The following is a 19,019-nucleotide window of genomic DNA, read 5'->3' as shown; positions in this document are numbered from 1 at the left end:
CAACTACAATAGCAACAACCGCTTTCGTTTATTGCCTTAATTCGTTAATATTTTTTCCACTGCGCAGGTATTTTCTTATTTTCCGCATGCTTTTTTAAATATTTGCAAAGCACTTTCGTTTTCTTGGAGTTTTTAAAATTAAAAAATTATCATTTTACATTTTGTTTATGCAAGTAAGTGCTTGCAAATATTTTTCATTGGATATGCGCAATATGTGTTTGAGTTTTGCGGACTTTTCTCACCGCATTGAGACTAATTAAATGTTTTGATGTTGATAAAAATGCCACAAAAATTCAGATAAGTGCATTTTATTTAGTTTTTTTGTGTATAAAAATTGAGATATTAATCGCTTCCAGCATTTAAGTGCAAAATACATGATTTAATGTATGAAATGTTTTTTTATGATCTTTTTGTGTTTCATTATGATATTTATATTTACAAAAATAAAAAAAGAATTGTTAACAAGCTCGCCAGTTTCTTAATTATATATTATTATGGCTGTTTTTCGGCACTTTTCTGCAATTTTTAGTTTAACAAATAACTGTTTTTCTGTCGCTAATTGTCCGTTAATAATTCTGTATATAATTTCTTTTAGATTTAATGTCGACTTCGAAACGTTTCAACGATCCAAATACGACTTATTATTCACAAATGTTATTTGATGTGGCGCGAAATCAAGTTATCGTCGGTGCACGGTAAGTTTCAGCACAAACATATATACTTGTATTATATAATATAAGACATAAACTTATAATTCTATAAACATACATTGTGCGGACTTTTGTGTGAGTACAAGCTTTCAGATATGTATTTAACCATATGAAAATGTTGGACAGTTTTTATTAACTGTATCAAATTTAGAAAATGTTTTTAAAATGCCGACAGCGTGCAAAACTTGGCTTTACATTCCTACATACTGAAGTTATTTGGTAGAAAAGCTATTTAGTTTGATCCTACTAAGAGTTTTGAAACTGTGTTTTTCAGCGTTAAGCAGTTGTAAGTCAATAAAGCACTCAAGTTTGGTCGAAATGGGTTATGTTCTTTTATGCCGCTAATTTTATGTCATTAAGATTTGAACAAAATGTCGACCAAATGGCCACCACGACTCCGTTTGTATATCTACACCCGCTTTATAGCATTTATAGTATCAGTAATATACGGTTAGTGACCGAAGTACTAGCCAACATGTTTATTTTTGACAAAAAGGCGGCTTCCAAAAAAAAAATTCTTTTTGTGAAAAATTATTATCAAAAATGTTGTTTCTTCACTCAGTACCTCACAAATATATCTAAGAAGGTCGTATGAAAATTTCATCAGTTTAGCCGTTTAAGATTAAATTCCTCACCGTATCTGGGAAAAAATCCTTTAAAGTTATAGTTTAAAAAAATCTTACTAACACGCTCAAATCTCCGGAGCTGTATGCCGTATCGACTTCAAGTTTTTGGAAGATTTAATGAAATCTTAAGAGACTAAAAAATTAAATTTTTTGTTATGTTCATTCTTCGTAGCTCTGGTAAATTATCTGAAATATAATTAAAAACTATTTATGAAGCTTTTCGTCATACTCCATTAAGTATCTGTGTGTTATTATAAACGAGAACAAATGTTAAGCCTATGCTGTGTCAAAATTTGCCTTCAGAAGCCTTTACTTCAAATAACTACTTGCTTTACTTCTAAGAACTACAATACATAGTACTTATGAAATATTGCTTTAATATTTCGGTCAATAATTTATAAAATGATTACTGTTTGGAGATTCATTATAGCCTCGAATTGCTGTTAGCACACGCATTTGTGATATATGGTACATAATTAATTCCAAAGAGCTTGACCTCATGCTGAGGTTTATCAGCATTCAAATTTCTTATGAGGACGCATTGATTTTTCATATAGTATGTATGAATGTATGCACGTAAATACATTATCTTAGCCCATTTTCCTTTATATATTTTCAAAACTTAGCTGCCAAATATTGGAAAAAAGTTACATAGAAGCCGCTATACGCTTATCAACAAGCCATGTGATAATCTTTCCACCAAATTATTTGTGAAAAAAAAAATATTTATACGAAAGAAACAAATAAGAATTTTTACTTCATTTCAATTTGCTTGGTAAATAAAAATACGAAATGCCTTATGGTATTTTTTAAATATAAAATATATACATACTTACAAATGCATATGACTTTTAGCTACTTTTCTGTCCTTTTGTTCTTTGCTTGCTTATGTACTTTTCATGCAGCATATCTCTTATTACAGCACAGTAAGGGTTTAAATAATTAAACAAAGTTATAAGTATATAGCATTTTGTTTGTACAACAGCACAAACATGCTACATACATACCCATATATATAAGCATACATACATATCTGTTTATGTGTGACACAATCACAAACATTTTCAACTGCCATTGGAAACCCCACAAGCCGGTTGATTAAACTAAAGCACATAAGAAAGGCAAATAAACCATATCTTAAGTAGAGACCCGGTCAGATATGAAATGTAAATAAATAAACCGCTTAAAGATAGAGCGCTTATAAGAAATTATAAGCCCAAATATAATGAATATATGACGATAGCTGCAAGTTATCGCGGTAATCGAAAGGTAAAATCTATAGATTAGTTGGGTATTGTTGGCAGGTAGGTTGATGGAGGGTTGCTTTAAGAAATCAAGTGGTGTGTGTGAAAATATAAAGGGCTAAAGCCCAAGTACGTATGCTTGTTCATATTTCAAGCAAACGTAAAGCAAAATTATCGTATTTATGTTTTTGGAAAGTGGTGCTTTACGGAAAGAACTAGTTGGGAAGTGTTTCTACGAGATCTGTCGCTGAAACGGACTTCTACAATAATTGTGATATAAGTAAATGCTTTGAGAGTTGCTAGAGAGCAATATTTAGGGAAATATTAAGACTATTAAATAATGAAAAATAATTTTGCTTCATTTCTAAAACTTAAATATACCCTTAATTGACCCTTTTACAGGTAAATATGCGTTTTGAATTATTCGAAAATAGTTTTTTTGAACACTTTGTTAATACCGAAAACCATTTAATTGCAAAATCTAGACTTGCAACATTTGTTCGTAACCTCAGTTGCGCTGAAAGTTGCATATCTGGTGATTTTATGTCTCTATTTGAGGTTATAAACCTTAAATATCGATTTCTATGCCTATATATATAATATACTTAATATACTTATAGAATATATATAAATATATGTATGCTCGTATACAAGTATAATACCATCGATCATTGCTAAAGATTTATGTGTTTCAGTTTTACAAATATTATTTATTTTTATTGTTGCGGCAATATACTTATAGTGTAAAATGATAAGCAAATCGTTGGCGTTTATATTGTACTATTGGACTATGAGGAAATACTAACTCTAAATGGCCCAGCGCAATCAAATCACCCAGTCAAATAAACAGAAAAGACATTTACGAGACAGACAAGTGTTTCAATTGTTATGAAAGCGCAGCTAAAAGCGCGCGGAAAGTTCTAACAAAGCGAAAAAAAATATGAAATGGCTACAACTGTTTATTTGAAGAAAACAAATACACACAATAATACTACAAGTACAGTATCAGCACAGATAGCAATAGAATTAAAATTAAAAAAAAGAAACATTAAACAGTTTGAACTAATACTTCCCTAATATTTGTACGAATGTGCGCTTGCGATAAGAGAACTCTTGCATACTTATTATACAAATAATATATGAATATGTACCATTTATAGGTAAATAAGCGCTAGGTTCTATATACAAACATACATACTCAAATATTGACATTACAATGCTGCCACTGCTTGAACTTTCTTGTTGGTACTATGTGTACCAAGTCTTATTTAGTACTATATATGAGTAAGTTATACTTATATACCTACAACTGCCTTACTACACTGTGCTCAATTTGTCAAGTACAGGTATCTAGCTATCCATTTTGACACTTCTTCATTTTCTATTTTTTAGCTAGTCATGCTTTAGCGTCAACAATCTGTCTCAAAAAAAGTTTGTTGCTTGGCAGTTGACACATTTTTATCATAACTTGATTTGCTGTAGTAAAATTTCTGGCTAATATGCTCAGTGGTATATAGCATGCATGCATGTATGTTATATAAATATGTGTTTACAACGCATAACAACATATGTACTCACCCTTACATATAACACAATTTATCAAACGATTACCTTTAGTGCCTATTGCTTTTGATATACCTTACCTGTTATAATCTTTTCGGCGGCCTCAACCCATATATTACCTCGTTCTGTACTTTTTAAAAAACTTCTGATTACAAAATTTTAATTTAATTCTTCTATTTTTTGTTGTAAGAGTATGGCAATACTTTTTTATTAGTTGATAACTAGGTGTTTTTACTTGATTATTTGATAATAGTAATGATAAACCAATCGTATATTTCGGAGATTGTAGCATTGTTTTGTAGAGTAATTTAGGCCAAGTTTCGGGAAGATATCTAGTTAAATTAAAAATATTTCCATACAGCTTATATGACAGCTATATACTATAGTATTCAGATCTGAACAATTTCTTCGGAGATACACGCAAAAGTTCGTGAAGATATCTCAGCAAATAAAAAAGTTTTCCATACAAGAACTTGACTCTGCTCGATCAGTTTGTATGACTAATATATGCTATAGTTGTCCGATACCGGCGGTTCCAACAAATTATCAATTTATTAGGAGGAAAAGAACTTGTGCAGAATTTCAGACTGATAACTCATAGAATCTTCAAAAAAAATTATAGTTGCGTATATAGCTTATGAACTCATATTCTTTCTTTTTTTAATGATAACGTAATATTCTCCACTCTCTCAATCATCGTAATGTCAAAACTTGAAAAGTAAATTTTTTGTCAGAATATAATACAGTTATGGATTAGCTATATTATTACTGCCGCCCTTCATCGCCAACTAGCGGATGTCGAATAAAGTTCAGAAAATAATTTAGTTATTATAAACTCGCGGTAATTTCATAAGCTATACAAACTAGTTCATTTAAATATCAATTTTTATATGTTTGGCTTCACTATTTCCCATATGTTAAATCCGCCTAAATGTATACTTCTCATATATATCATTCTCTTACAAACCGGTGCGAATTCTTGGTATTTAAGTAAATTTTTTTTTGGTAAGATTAAAAGTATCAAATATTACTGCATTGTCACCCCAATTAACTCCACTAAATAATTTTCACTTTCTGTAGTGTGTATAAATGCTGCTAAAAGAGAATTGAGTGACCACATTCTTGGCACTTACTTACAACCTGCTTGCCTTTTATTTTCGCATACTTTGTTTGCCTACCTATAAGGAATTCATACTTCAAATATATCACATTACTAATAGCACTGTAATGCAAAACAAGTTCTCTGTTTAATCTTGCCAGAAAGGCACTGTAACTGTCTGACAAACAGATAGCGTATCAAATTGTTTGGACGAAAGTTAATTACTCAACCGCTATGTGTCACTTTCTTTATGCAACAGTAAAAAAAATACTTATACTGATATTACAAATACGGCTTAAGCATTTTTATGCACTTAAGCATATTTGCCCTGCACTTTGCACCATAGCAATAAGGAAATTCGATCCTTTGCCGGCCACTTAAGGCGCTTGCTGATAATGCACCCCCGCTGCAGCCCAACGGGTTTTACGAAGACCTTTAATACACATTTTTGAAAATTGAGCGCTCCACATTCAGCACGTACTCAAATGACCTGAGACCGCGCCAGTACTGCAAGCAATGCAAGTGCATTCACTGCGGTCAAACCCATATTTTATAACCTAATTCGTTTGGTATCGTCGTTTATCGTATGGTTTTACACACAGTTTTATTTATTTATTGAACTTCTGTAATTTGAGTGTTTGCTGTAAGTGTGTCCTTATGTTACGTTAATAATTTCCAAATTCTTTTCGGTACGTTTTTGACAGTTGTGCGACACTTTAATGGCATGAGACGCTCAAAAATTCAAAAATTGTCGTAAATATCGAACAAACATTTTCCACGGGTAATTTTCCATGGCTTATTAACTAACGTTTTCATTACATGTCAAGGCCTGCAAACAGTTTGTATGTAATCGATTTTCAAATAAATTACGAAAACATATATTTTTTTAAATTTATTGCTGAGGTAAAATTAAATCCTAAACATAATATGTTACGTTTACCACGAAGTTTGTAATACCCAGCAGGAAATGTCGTAGATCCTATAAAGCATGTATATTTGTATATGTAAATTATTAGCTAGCGAGCTGAGTCCAGTTAGCCATGCCTATCGGTCTGTCCGCCAGTATATAAGCGTACTGGTCTCTCAGTGTTTAAAATATCGTTCTGAAATTTTGCATACGTTATTTTTTCTCAAGAAGCTGCTCATTTGTCGGAACCGCCGATATTGAACCACTATAGCATATAGCTGTCATAAAAATTGATCAACCCAAATCAAGTTCTTGTATGAAAAACTTTTTTATTTAAAAAAATATCTTCATAAAATTTAGGACACATTATTTTTAATATGCTATAAAAAATGCAACTGTGAGCGGTATCATAACGTCGGTGCAGTTTTTGAAAGTAGTTGCCACACTATTTTAATTAAACTATTTTGCATAAAATTTGAATTCTAGGTTCCATAGTGATACAAAAATGAAAGTTAATTACTTCTTACTTGCAAAACAAACAATTCCAGTAAATAATGAGAGCCATTGTGCATGTTTAACTAAAAATATCACACAATTCTCGGAAAATTTAATATCTCACGCAAAATATATATGTAGGTTTGTGGCAGTAAAAGTAGGCACTCCCAATAATTCTCTCACATTATAAAACTAAATTTGCACTTGAAAATGTGCTAAGTACCGGCCGATAGTTTTTATCACAAGTGCTAAAGGACGTCAAGCGTCATCGCAAACGCGTTAACGTGACAAATGCCACATATCACGCTGACTATTGCACTTTTCCAAACAGCTGCCATAATACAATTCTCAGCGTGTTTACATTCTATACAAGTGTATGTGCAAATATACATTTATATACTTACATATATTTACATAAGTATATAAGTAAATGCAAATATGTTTTCCACAAACAATTTAACACCCGGACGGAGTAGACTGTGTGGCTGCAAAAAATCCGCTGACTCCACCAACTTCAGCCAAGTGCTGATTGCGCAAAGTCGTGAGCGCTGCTCTTCGTTACATACAGGCATGTTGCTATCACATGCCGACTTTCATACTCTATCTATATATGCATATGTGTATGTATATATATATGGTATAACTATGCATATGCACACACAGTAATTTTTGCTTGCGCGTTTATAGTTGTGCTTTTATAGAAATGCAGTCATCGCAGTTTGTACTTCATTGGTGTTTTGCTTAATGAGTTTTATTTCCCGCTTTGTTGTACAAATATACAAAGCTAGCTTGATAAGCAACAACACATGTTAGCGTACTGCCTTTAGGAGTAGCTCAATTGACGTAAGAAGAATGCTATTGTCTTCTTTTTCAATAAACGTTCTTAAAAAGCCATGCATGTGTATAGTTTTTTATGATTTAAGTTCGATCAAATAATTAGTAGCTTCACGAATTACGTAAGCTGCTTCAAAGATTCGCTGAAACATGCAAAATAAGCTCATAAAGTGATGAAAGCTTAGTTTAGATGCTTAAAAATATTGATTAAACTGTGAAAGCTCACTTGATAACTTGTGGAAGCTAATTTTTGTTAATTTTAAGTTTGGCAACATATTCAGTAGTGCCATAATTGCGTAAGCTGCTTCGAAGATTTCCTTAAAAGTGCAGTATGACCACATAAAATTTTTAAAACACCATAAATTAAAAAAAAAAAAACGAATTAAACTGTAAAGGCTCACTCTGGAAAAGAAGAATTTGATTTAAATTTGGTTACATATTTAGTAGTGTTACGATGCTTCGCAGATTCTTTCAAAAGTGCAAACTAAGCTTAGAAAGACGCGAACACATAAAAGCTCATTAAATTCATTTATTAAACTGTGAAAGCTCACTCTTTATTATGCTTGCAAGCTACTTTGTAGATTCTCTCAAAAGTGCAAACTAGGCTTAATAAGTGGTAAACACTTAAAAGCTCATTAAAGCTTAAATAAACTGTGAAAGCTCACTCTTAAATATTATATATTTGAAAAATAATTTGTTGACTGCTGAAGGCTACATACAAAGCTTTGAAAGCTCGTTTGCGAAGTAAATGTATAAAAGCTCTACAAAATGCTTTCGGACTAAATAATATTAGATTGTTTTCGACTGCAATCACAGCTCGAAGAAATGAGATGCATTTTTTTTATATATTTGTAAGTTTTGCTCTCACTATAAACTTAAGCTCGAGCACTGGAAAATAAAAACGCTGGTGCTGTATGTGCTTAGCAAGCTTTGAAGTACAAAAGCAGAGCTTTCGAGTTAAATTCGTTTGTTTTGTTTATTCTGCAAATAAGGTTCAAAATTTATAGTGGGGCATATACAACTACAAGTATTATATATAATATTTTCTGTACATAGTTATATATCGCTAAATAAATAATCAGTTATCACGTGGTTGGCTGTGCAAATAACTGTATTTACTCACGAATTTATGCGTGTCGATAAACATAAACGCACAAGTTATAACACAATCATAATAATTAAATATATTTTGTACGAAAAATCCTATGACTTATTGACTTCGATGCTTTCCATGTTATGCCTCTATGATAATTTCTTGAATAAACAAATATGTATGTAAACAAATATAGGTGTAATCAAATAAGGAAATATTTTATTGCTTAAATAGTAGAATTATGTGTTTATTAAACAAAAATATGGTGTGCAATTATGTAAAGATGAGGATTTGGCTATCGCAGTCGAGTGGCTTGGTGTGAATATACCAACCAGAAGGTGGTGGGTTTCACAATATTAAAAGTGTCATATATATTGATCGCCAATATAGACTCTTCGAGTAAATTTTTATAACAAATACGCTTCTCATGAAATTTATAAGCCGTTCTGAGGCTAAGGGTTCTTCATTTTACGCGTAACATAAATATGTCCGACAGAGATATAAGTAGTAGCTCGACTCAATCACACAAAAACAGTTTCAAAACAAAGTTAGTACAGTCGTTAAAAAGTTTTCGCTGAATTTTGTAAATTTTTTACAGTTATTTTTTTCATACATACATGCCAGTACGTAAAAACATTCATACCTGTTTCAAAATAAAGTAAAATTTATTAAATTATCTGCTCAGCTTTCCGCTGACAGCGTAATTTTTGTTGTTATACTCTGAATTATGTATATTAAGTTTGCCATGAAGAAGGAAATGCCACTCAGAAGGAAACTTCGGAGACGTTATAAAGTACATATATAAGTGATATGCGTGACGAGCTAAGCAGATTTAGCCGTGTTCATCTATCTGTATGTATGTAAGCAAACTAGTCCCTCAGTTTTGAGATATCAATTTGAGATTTTTCATTCGTCTTTTTCTCTCTAAGCAGAAAATAGCTGCCATACAAACTGAACGGTCAAAATCAAGTCCTTGTATGGATAACTTTTTAATTTGACAAGTTATCTTTACAAAATTTTGCATAGATTGTTTTGCAAGACAATGCTACAATCTCTGCAGACCAGATTCAGCTCGGACCACTATGGCATATAGCTGCCATACAAACCGACCGTACTAAATCAAGAAAAGTTTTTTTTTATACCGTTTTATGCTCTAAGAATGCAACTCTGAAGTGTACAAGTATTATTTACGTATTTGCGGTGTAGCCGAAGTTAACGCATTTTTTTGTTTTCATAAGTTTTGCTGCGTTTAAAACTTGCTTACGTTGCTTATTCACCTGTTGAGTTAGTTTCATTGTTGACATATGTCAAGCAACTAATAGGCTTGTGTATTCGCACTCGTTGTTGCTATCAAGCCGTGTGATAAAGTTTTTGCAAACAACAGCAATAAAAATGTTATATGTACAAACTGCATATGAACACCTTAATTTGTGCTTTTACGAGTCTTTTATACATACATGCATGCATGCTTGATTACACACACACTAATATTGACATTTCTATGTGTGTTTGCATTAAATATGAATATTGAGTATATTTGCACTAATGCCATTTTATGTTTTCGTTGTTGTTGTTTTGTCTCTTCTGATTATTTGACAATGGCGTAGACTGTGTGCTTGAATACGCGTACCGCTTGAAACCAACCCAAATACAAGTAAACAAATAAATTGAAAAAAGAAAACAGGTGATTTCATAGAAACACACTTAAATATTTGATTGAGTGTGTGCGCATGTGTGTTGCGCCACTTTCATACTTGTATACATTTAAATTTAATCAACAGGTTTTTCAGAGAGGCAAGGTCGTTGATAAGCGTGTTAGAGACAGTTGGCTTACAACAATGTATCTATTATAAATATACAGAACGAACACACTTGCCAAAAACGTCGTGAAACTAACATTGTTATGACGTATTTAAATATAATATTATATTATATATTGTAACATATTATCTCCCCTTGCCGTTATAATTTATATTCTTTATTTAGACACATTGTAGATAATTTTAAAAGTCTCCAGTTATTAGTCGTTTTATCATTATCGGTGCAGAGTTTATTCTTTTGTTGGTAGAAGTGAATATGTTATATAATATGCAGCAACTCCCTAAAGATAAGAAATGAAGCGCAAATAACTAACCAAAACATTAAGTAAGGGTCGTAAGAGCATAGAGCTTACCTAATGCGAGTAGAGACGTAGCGAAATAACTGTCTGAAGGGGTTATATCCAAGCATCCTTGAAAGTGAGAGAAAACAACTTGTTTTAGTGAATTTTTACTGAAGTGAAATTTTATTTTATATTTCACAAAAAAAAAAAAATGCACATTTACAGAATTAAATTTACCGTAATTATTGTAGCTCTTCCTTACTTGTACAAACAATAGTTGTTGTATGTTCTTATTTGAAAACAGTTTCTTACATACACAATTTGCGCTTGTGCTCAGTTCAGTCTCCGCGCATGCGCCTTTGTTTGCTACATTGCTACATACATATTTTCTAACACCTCTACCAACGGCCTTGCCACTGTTTCATTTTATAGCTATTGCTTTTCAATTAGAGCAATCGTGCAACAGTTTGTGGCTGCTTGACTTTGTCAAACGCAACAACTGCAATATTTGTACAATAGAAAGGGCACCAGCAACAAACAATTTAGACGCTTTTCGACGTTTAAGGACAGTTGGCTGCTTTCTACTTGACCACAAACGCTGCACAGTTGTCGTTAACCGCAAGTGTCGACTGTGAAATCACACAAGTCGAACGCTTGAACGGTGGACAATATACATACACACTGTATACAATTTATTTTGTACTTGCATTAGATATGCGCATTAAAAGTAGTAAGCAGCGCTATCTGTGGATTGCAACGCCTCTGTTTATTTGCCAGAAGCACAAAAAAAAAAAAATAAATAAATTAAAATTGGTAGCAAGCGTCGTGTCAAATCTTACGAACGCAATAGTGACCACAAGCATTTTGGTTGTTGTTGTTGTTGTTATTTATGTTAAATTACTATTTGGTGTGCAACATACATATAATATATACTAGCAGCGTGTTGGTGTAATGTACCTGTTTGCCTTGCAGTTGAATGACCGTCTTAGGCCACAGACAAACATACATACAGACAAATGAGAGAAATATAAGCAGCAAGTTGCATGCGTCTTTCACTGGCAGTAAATACAGTAGGGGATACGACTTAAATGTGTGCATGTATATTTATATATGTATATATATTATATATATATGCATACATACATATGCTAAGATCTACAAATGGTTAGCTCACATTATATCCGCCTATGAAATGCACTTGTCATACTTGCCACAAACAGCGATCCTTCTTTTAACGATTTCTGGTTTTAGTATTTGCTTTTTGCTGTAAATAAATTTTGCTCAGTTGCGCACGCGCTGTCTGCTCTCCTTCTATTACCTGCTGCATTAACTCGCTCACTGTCAGTCATATAAATTTCACATTTTTATTGTTGCTCAATGAGTCCGCGATGTGTTTGCACTTCGTGTGTTGCTTTCAAATGCCAATCGGCTGCTCACTTCACCTTCAATATTAGCCGGACTTGGCAATTACTGGAAGCTACAGTTACTATAAGTAACAGCCGCAACAAAACAGTTATAGTCGCCATATATTAGTTGGTATACAGTCGCTGCAAGCGTCCAATTCCGGATATGGAATTATAATTTTTGCACTTGAAATTTGCTCTAAATTGTGAACGATGGCGCACGATCGCTAAAAGAAATGCTGGCAATTACTTTCTGTATTGCAAATGAAGTAGTGCAAACGTAGTGATATTTATGAGTCTGCGGTTTTATAACGATCGCTAGTATTAAGGCTTTAACAAACTGAATTTAATGTTAGAAGATAAAAAGGTTAATATATAATAAGGTTTCCTTACGATTTTCTACCATAGGCTATAAGCGGAATGTTTCAAATTTAGTATTTAATTATTTGAAACGGCACACTTAGAGTGGCTGTGTAAAAACAAAATGATTTTTCGAAGTTAAAGTTAATTACTTATAAATATTTTAAGATTACATACTAAAATTTTTGCAGAAAAAAATTCAACACTGATCACCGACGGTGCTAAAAACATGCCCTCCACAGCGATTTTGGGTTTCGCCGTGAATGAAACCTAGACAAAAATCTATATATTGTTCGTACAGTGATTCACTGTCGAAAAACAATCAAAAATTAAAAAAATTACGGTGTTTAAAAAAAAAATATTTTAGCGCAAAATTCTTTTCTTGCGTTTTCTGAACAACTTTACTATAGTAATGTATATATTTTTAATACCATCAGAGAGAAGAGATTTCAGCAAGTATAAAGCTTACTCACATTTAACAAAAACATTTTGATATGAGATTTTTTTAATGAAAATTTGTTTTGTTTTCGATATTAAGTCAATATAAGGAGAAAAAGTAAAAAATTTAAATAAAAAAAAAGAAATACAGTATGTTTGGTACATATGTTAAGAAGCAAAGTTTATAAAAAATTTCGTGCAAGAAAAACATTTTTTGTACAAGATAAAAAATAAAAAATCCAAAAACTTGGTTATTTGATTTTTTCACATAAACGTTGAGGTTATGTGAAAATAGTATATATATAAAATCAAGTTATAGATCTTTTCATTACCTACCACAGTGCCATACTACTTTTTTCTATAGGAGTCGTAGTTTTCCCTTAAATCGAGATAAACAATTTTTGGCCCTTATAAATTTTGCCACTCTTTCTTACCTCGATCTCAGATTGCCCTTATATTATTTTGCTTTTAATGTTTGTCATTTTATCTTTCGTTTTAGATGGTTTTCAACCTACTAGGAAATTTCTTTTTTTTTTTATTATTTTCACAGGTTTCTGCACTTGTGTATAGGTGTGTCCCTTAAATATTTATTAATTTTCTTTTTTAATTTTTAAATATTTTATTTGTCAACATATAATAGTTAAACAAACTTTTGCTTGAAGTTTACTATACTATTAATAAAAATGGGCAGAACAGTTTTGGCCTAAGCGAGAGGTTATTATAAACTAAAAATATCATGTCTATCCCTGTCTTGTGGCGCCCGAAAACACGGCAGTGATTCGCAAAGTTTTAGTCAAAATTTTTAGAATTTTTTTCACAAAGAACTTTCTTCCATGACTACCTCGAAAATGTTAAAACAATGAATAAACAATATTAGTGTGTGTTATTAGATTTTTAGAAAGTCGAGATAAAAGTTAGGTCAAGGATTTGTCTGTAAATATTTGCATCGAACATAACCGGAAGCAAATAAAAATGTTATTAAATAATATATTACATTACAATAACTTCACAGCTACAAACCAATTCAATATCAACATCAAGTTGTGGTCTGTGTTACTAACCAGTAACTCTACCACATTTATTTCTGTTTTTTTTTCTTGAAATTTTAAATTCCATTTGCTACACCTGCTATCAACAAAACTGAGAATATAGGTCATGAGACATACATATTAGTTTCTGTGGCTGCTACCGATGGCGTTCGGTCGTCATTGCGCCACATGCCGGTTGCGTGTAATTATCATAACAACACAACGCGCAAAACTTGACTGATGGCTGCGGTTATACCCGTGATATAGCAATGCAATGTTGTGCAATGCGAATAAAAGTGCATGTAAAATTTTTTTCGTGTTTTTTTTGTTAAGTCTAAAATTTTTAAATATTTCCTTGCGATTATCAATCAAAAAAGACAAGTGCGTTAATAACAATAAAAAATTACTATAAACTCATTAAACTGTAATTAGGTAACAATTTATGCGACAACAACAAAGACAAAAAAATACACACAAAAGTGGAAAAACCAAAAAATATATAAAATAAATTGCTCTACTATCGCATAATATCCAAAAACAAAAAATGAAATTAAATTCTTTTAAAAGCGCGCTGTGGCCGCTATGCGCCAGCAAATCCACCAGCGCTTTGAAATGCCGCCAACATAGCGCTAAGCTGCAGCGCGATTTCGTTATTATTATTTTTGTAGCATTTTTACTGTGGCTACAGTAGATTTTTATATGTATATACTTTTGCATTACTTTTATTTTCAATTTACAGCATTTCTGCCTAATTCACACATTTTATTAATTTTTTATTCTTGTTTTTACATTTCGTGTAAATAGTTTTTTCTAGATCAATTTTTTTTTGGTGCAATCACCGAGCGCCAACTTGCAGCACTGCTCATATAAAAGCCACATTTAATTTTGTTATTGTTGTTGTCACAAAATATTTCACAGTTTAACTTGTTGCTGTAATATACATACCTACATACGTACATGCAGATATGTCAGCTCATTGTTGTAACTGTTGTTTTCGCTATCGTGTGGCGCACGCGCACAACTACGCTGCTGCTACGAACATATTGACAATTGCAATCGATCATTGTTTGAGCTCTTACTCAATCGCCTGCTTACTAGCCATACGGTAGTTGTTAGTAAAGTGCAGTTGGTGAGGTGGTTATTTGGCGGTTGCATTGATCTGTTTATTCAATATTTTTTCATTCGTAATTATTTGATTAATTTTCCACAATAATTTGCCTTAATTATAAGCATAAATGCCTGGTGTTACACATTCATGTAAAATAGTTGCAATAGTTAATGGTTTGTAGTAAGAAAATCACACAAAAAATAATAATAATCGTTTGGAAATTTATGGCGAGATTAACATAGAACAAGAAAAACGATAATATAACAATTTTCGTTGCAATTAGCACTTTTGAGCATTACAATTACATACTTTTCACAAATTTTAATAATGGCTTTACAATATAAACTAGAAATTTACTTTGGATCGTTAAAATAAGCTCTCATATTTTTTAATGATTTTTGAAAAATTTCACAAACTTATCTAGCACGGGGTAGTTCTTTGTATGAAAACTTGACTCGTTATATTGAACGATGTAAGCTTTTATATAGTTTACTAAATTTTGTACTAAAAATATAAAACTTCCTTCAACTGATCTCAAAATTTGCAAAGTTTATTGACCACCAAACTGGGGCTGCTTTTTCTGTCTAGTTTGTACTTACCACGCAATTATGTAGTGTGCCTTTGACAAATAACTTATTCGAGTGTTGAGAGAGTGAAACTGTCGGTTAGCTCAAATAGTCTCTATAAAACCACTCTTCTTAAACTATCCAACTTGTGGCATCTTGTCTCTAATATTAATTTTAAATTTAAATTGGATTCAAAGATCTGCGAAAATGGGGATAAATAAAGTAGTTTAATATATATGGCGGATTAAACATCGAAATAGCTCTAGTAAGCACGCTCGCTTATGAATTTCTCATCAGGTTCGAATTATACATATAAAAACTGCTTACAATTTTCTCTTGATGAGATTTTTTCGAATGTTATCTTGTTAAAGTTCGATGCCTTGCTCTTTAGAATTTCGTTACCTTTTTTTATATATAGCTATATATGGGTATATAGAGTTGTCAAACAGTTAACCGAATTAAAGTATACGATTTTATACAGGTTTTATATTTTCGAGAATTTTGTGAATTTTAGTAGACAAAAAAATCATATAAAAATAATTTTACTTTAGTTAAAAATAATACTCATATATGTATATTTGAAATCGATGCAGAACATATAAGATCTAAAAACATATATGGCTTCTTTTGAAAGAGTTAGAGTTGAGCGCTTTCATAAAAATACTAAACTATGAGCTTAAAAGCAAATTTCTTATAAAAATTATTTAATAAGTAAATTAGTAAATAAAAATTCGCCAGATTTTAATACAATTTTTTAAAAACTTCTTATAAAAAATATATGTTTTTTTAGCTTTATTTTAAAGTGTTAGTTTTTGATTTTTACTTAGACACTATTAGGGTTGCGAATTTTTTAATTAAACAATTTTGGAATAAAAATAAAATCTTGAAAATTTACTTCCTATTTTAGTATAAAAAATGGAAAATTAATTTTTTATAATTTTAAATTAAAAAAAAAAAAGTTTTTAATTATAAAATTGTGACTAAATTTTTTTTTTAATTTTTTTAATACAGCTTTAGAATTAAAAATATAAAAATTAATTTTTATTAAGATTTTCGGAGATACAATATAAAACTAATTATTTTAATGTTAATTCAATTATTTTTTAATGCATTATTTGCAATCCTGCATCACCTTAAATAAAATTTAATAACGTTTCCATTTTTTTCGCGCACCTTGCAAACCCAAATTGTCATATCCGATATTATATTAGCCGCCAGCGATATACGAATATGCAAGGCATGTTAATGCAACAAGCGCAGCGCATGCGCAACCATTGCTTTCAATAGCTGCAGCATAATAAGCGCAAAGCGACCCACTACGGTATTAGATTCAATAGCAAAATGAATTGGCTGTTAAATATAGTTAGCAAACATAGTGTGTAGTGTGTAAAAGTAACTGTTACAGTTACAACAACAGTAGTCAACAACAATGACAGACTAAGAAAAAGCTGACAAGCAGCACTACTTGTTTCAAATTGTGCGCTAGCGACCTCAAGACGCCAGCTATATTTTAAAGCTTCGATAATTTTACTTATTTATTTTGTATTTATTTTTTATTTTAATTTTATTTATTTTTTATTATTTTTTGCGTCATGCAATATGAAACGGTTCACTTTAGCCGCCACGTGTAGGCGTTCGCCTAGCGTCTTGATGGCGGCATTCTTTTATTACTACCGCTGCTGTAAAACACCGACTGCAGTTGCTAACTATTGTTGTTGCGCCCCAGAGATTTGCCACTATTTGGCTGGGCTTAACTGTTGCGACAATCAAACTCAACGCCATCGTCACCGCCGCCACCGTTACAACCTCCACCGCCTCTCAAAACAACCGCGTGCTGCCGAATGAACTGCCGCGCCGCGCCGCTTGCAACATGTAACGTTGCTATTTGGCCACAGGCGCTATTTGTTAGCTGCTTGAACGTTGTTGATTTGCAGATTTGCTGGCGTTTGCAGCCAACTTAACAAGCAACAAAGCAGCTGTTATTAGTGTGCGCTTGTTATTGCTGTTGTAGCTCGTGTTTCGCATGTTGCAGGTTGCTGTATGCACGCGCACTCTCACGCATAAATTTTGCATGCGCATTCGTAATTAAACGGCGGCTGGCAGCGTAAACGAACTGTCATGCAGGCGCGCACGCATACATACAAACAAACAGACATGCCGGCATGCGCGCCTATTAAGACGTTGCAGCAGGTGTGGAAAGGTTGACTGCAGGTTGGTCAAGCGGTGAGCGCGCGAGTCAGTCAGTAAGTCATGCAATCAACGCGCGTTTCGTTCAGCGTTTGCGGCGCACAAAACCAATAACAACACTTGGTGTACTTATTTGCTTTGCTTTGGCGATTTGCAATATTTTTCTTGCATATTTTCGTTTTTATTCATTTTTCGGAGAAAAAACTACTTAATTTCGGGTTATTAAAAATGTGTGGCAGTAACATTAAGTGTGGCAGTTGGCCGCCGCATACAAGCGCACACATATATAGGCGCATTTTTTCGCTAAGCGTTCTTGTAAGCTGTTTGCGTTTTCTTTTATTTTGCATATTTGGTCGGCTGCGAATGCACGGCGGCGCGTGACATACTTGTTGACGCCTGCGCAAATGCATTTCTCTGGAATATTATGATTATTTTTAATGCTTTGTTGTACAAGTGTACTTATATATGTATATATATTTACTATGTACTTATATGTATATATTACGCTCTCCTATAATATAATATAATACTATACTAACAAAAGGATTAGCATGTCTAAACTTTTCAGCCAAAACCGTCACGTTCTCAATGCGTTCGTTAATTCCAATTGGCTAGGTTTGGCGCATGCCACCCACATTTATGCCGAATTAACGGCGTTACGCTATGAGTTATGTTATTAAAAAAATTTCTGGCTTGCAATAAATATGTTGACGGAACCTTGAAGGCGTTAATCTGCGCTCAGATATATATATTTTTATTTAAACAGCAATTAAATTTGTAATTTGTTGGTGTGGCAACACCTTTAAATAAGCAATTCGATTTGTATCGAATTAAGGTCAGACACATTGTTCACCTTTGAATTGCTATTTTGTTAGGCCGTTGGCTGGATTAGTGTTAAATTACTTTAAAATATTGATTCGGGCAACAGATAAGTTGATATCGGGGCGTAAAAACACGGCCTACGGTTCGCTAAGTTGAGTGGAGTTTTAACTATTACGAAAACGAAATACTTTCCATTTTTTTCCACTAAAATTTTTTTTTTTATTTGTTAATGAAGTGCCTAAATGTTCCTTACTGAGTATTTTACATCACTCCAGTTATTTCTTATAACTTACACTTTCTTTTCCGTTATAACAAACGCTAATACCCTTTAAATATTCATATACTCACATATCTACTTTTTTTAAACTCTCTCATATCGCAAGCCTTAAGTGCTGAACACATAGACAACGACAAGCGACAGACAGCATCTGTCAA

The 19,019-nt window shown here is 32.3% G+C and overlaps 1 protein-coding gene across 5 annotated transcripts in view; it reads left to right on the top strand.

Moving 5' to 3' along the window:
* Positions 1-19,019, top strand: part of Sema5c (Semaphorin 5c) — a 112,740-nt gene that overhangs the window by 87,360 nt on the left and 6,361 nt on the right. For all 5 annotated transcript variants that reach the window (XM_014233832.3, XM_036361041.2, XM_014233829.3 and 2 more), the window contains one exon: positions 596-695. In XM_014233832.3, the coding sequence (XP_014089307.2) occupies positions 596-695 (100 nt within the window). The remainder of the gene's footprint in view (positions 1-595; positions 696-19,019) is intronic.

This window comes from Bactrocera oleae, chromosome 6 (genome assembly GCF_042242935.1).
Source record: "Bactrocera oleae isolate idBacOlea1 chromosome 6, idBacOlea1, whole genome shotgun sequence".
NCBI lineage: Eukaryota > Metazoa > Arthropoda > Insecta > Diptera > Tephritidae > Bactrocera > Bactrocera oleae.
This window is presented reverse-complemented; position numbering and strand designations above follow the sequence as displayed.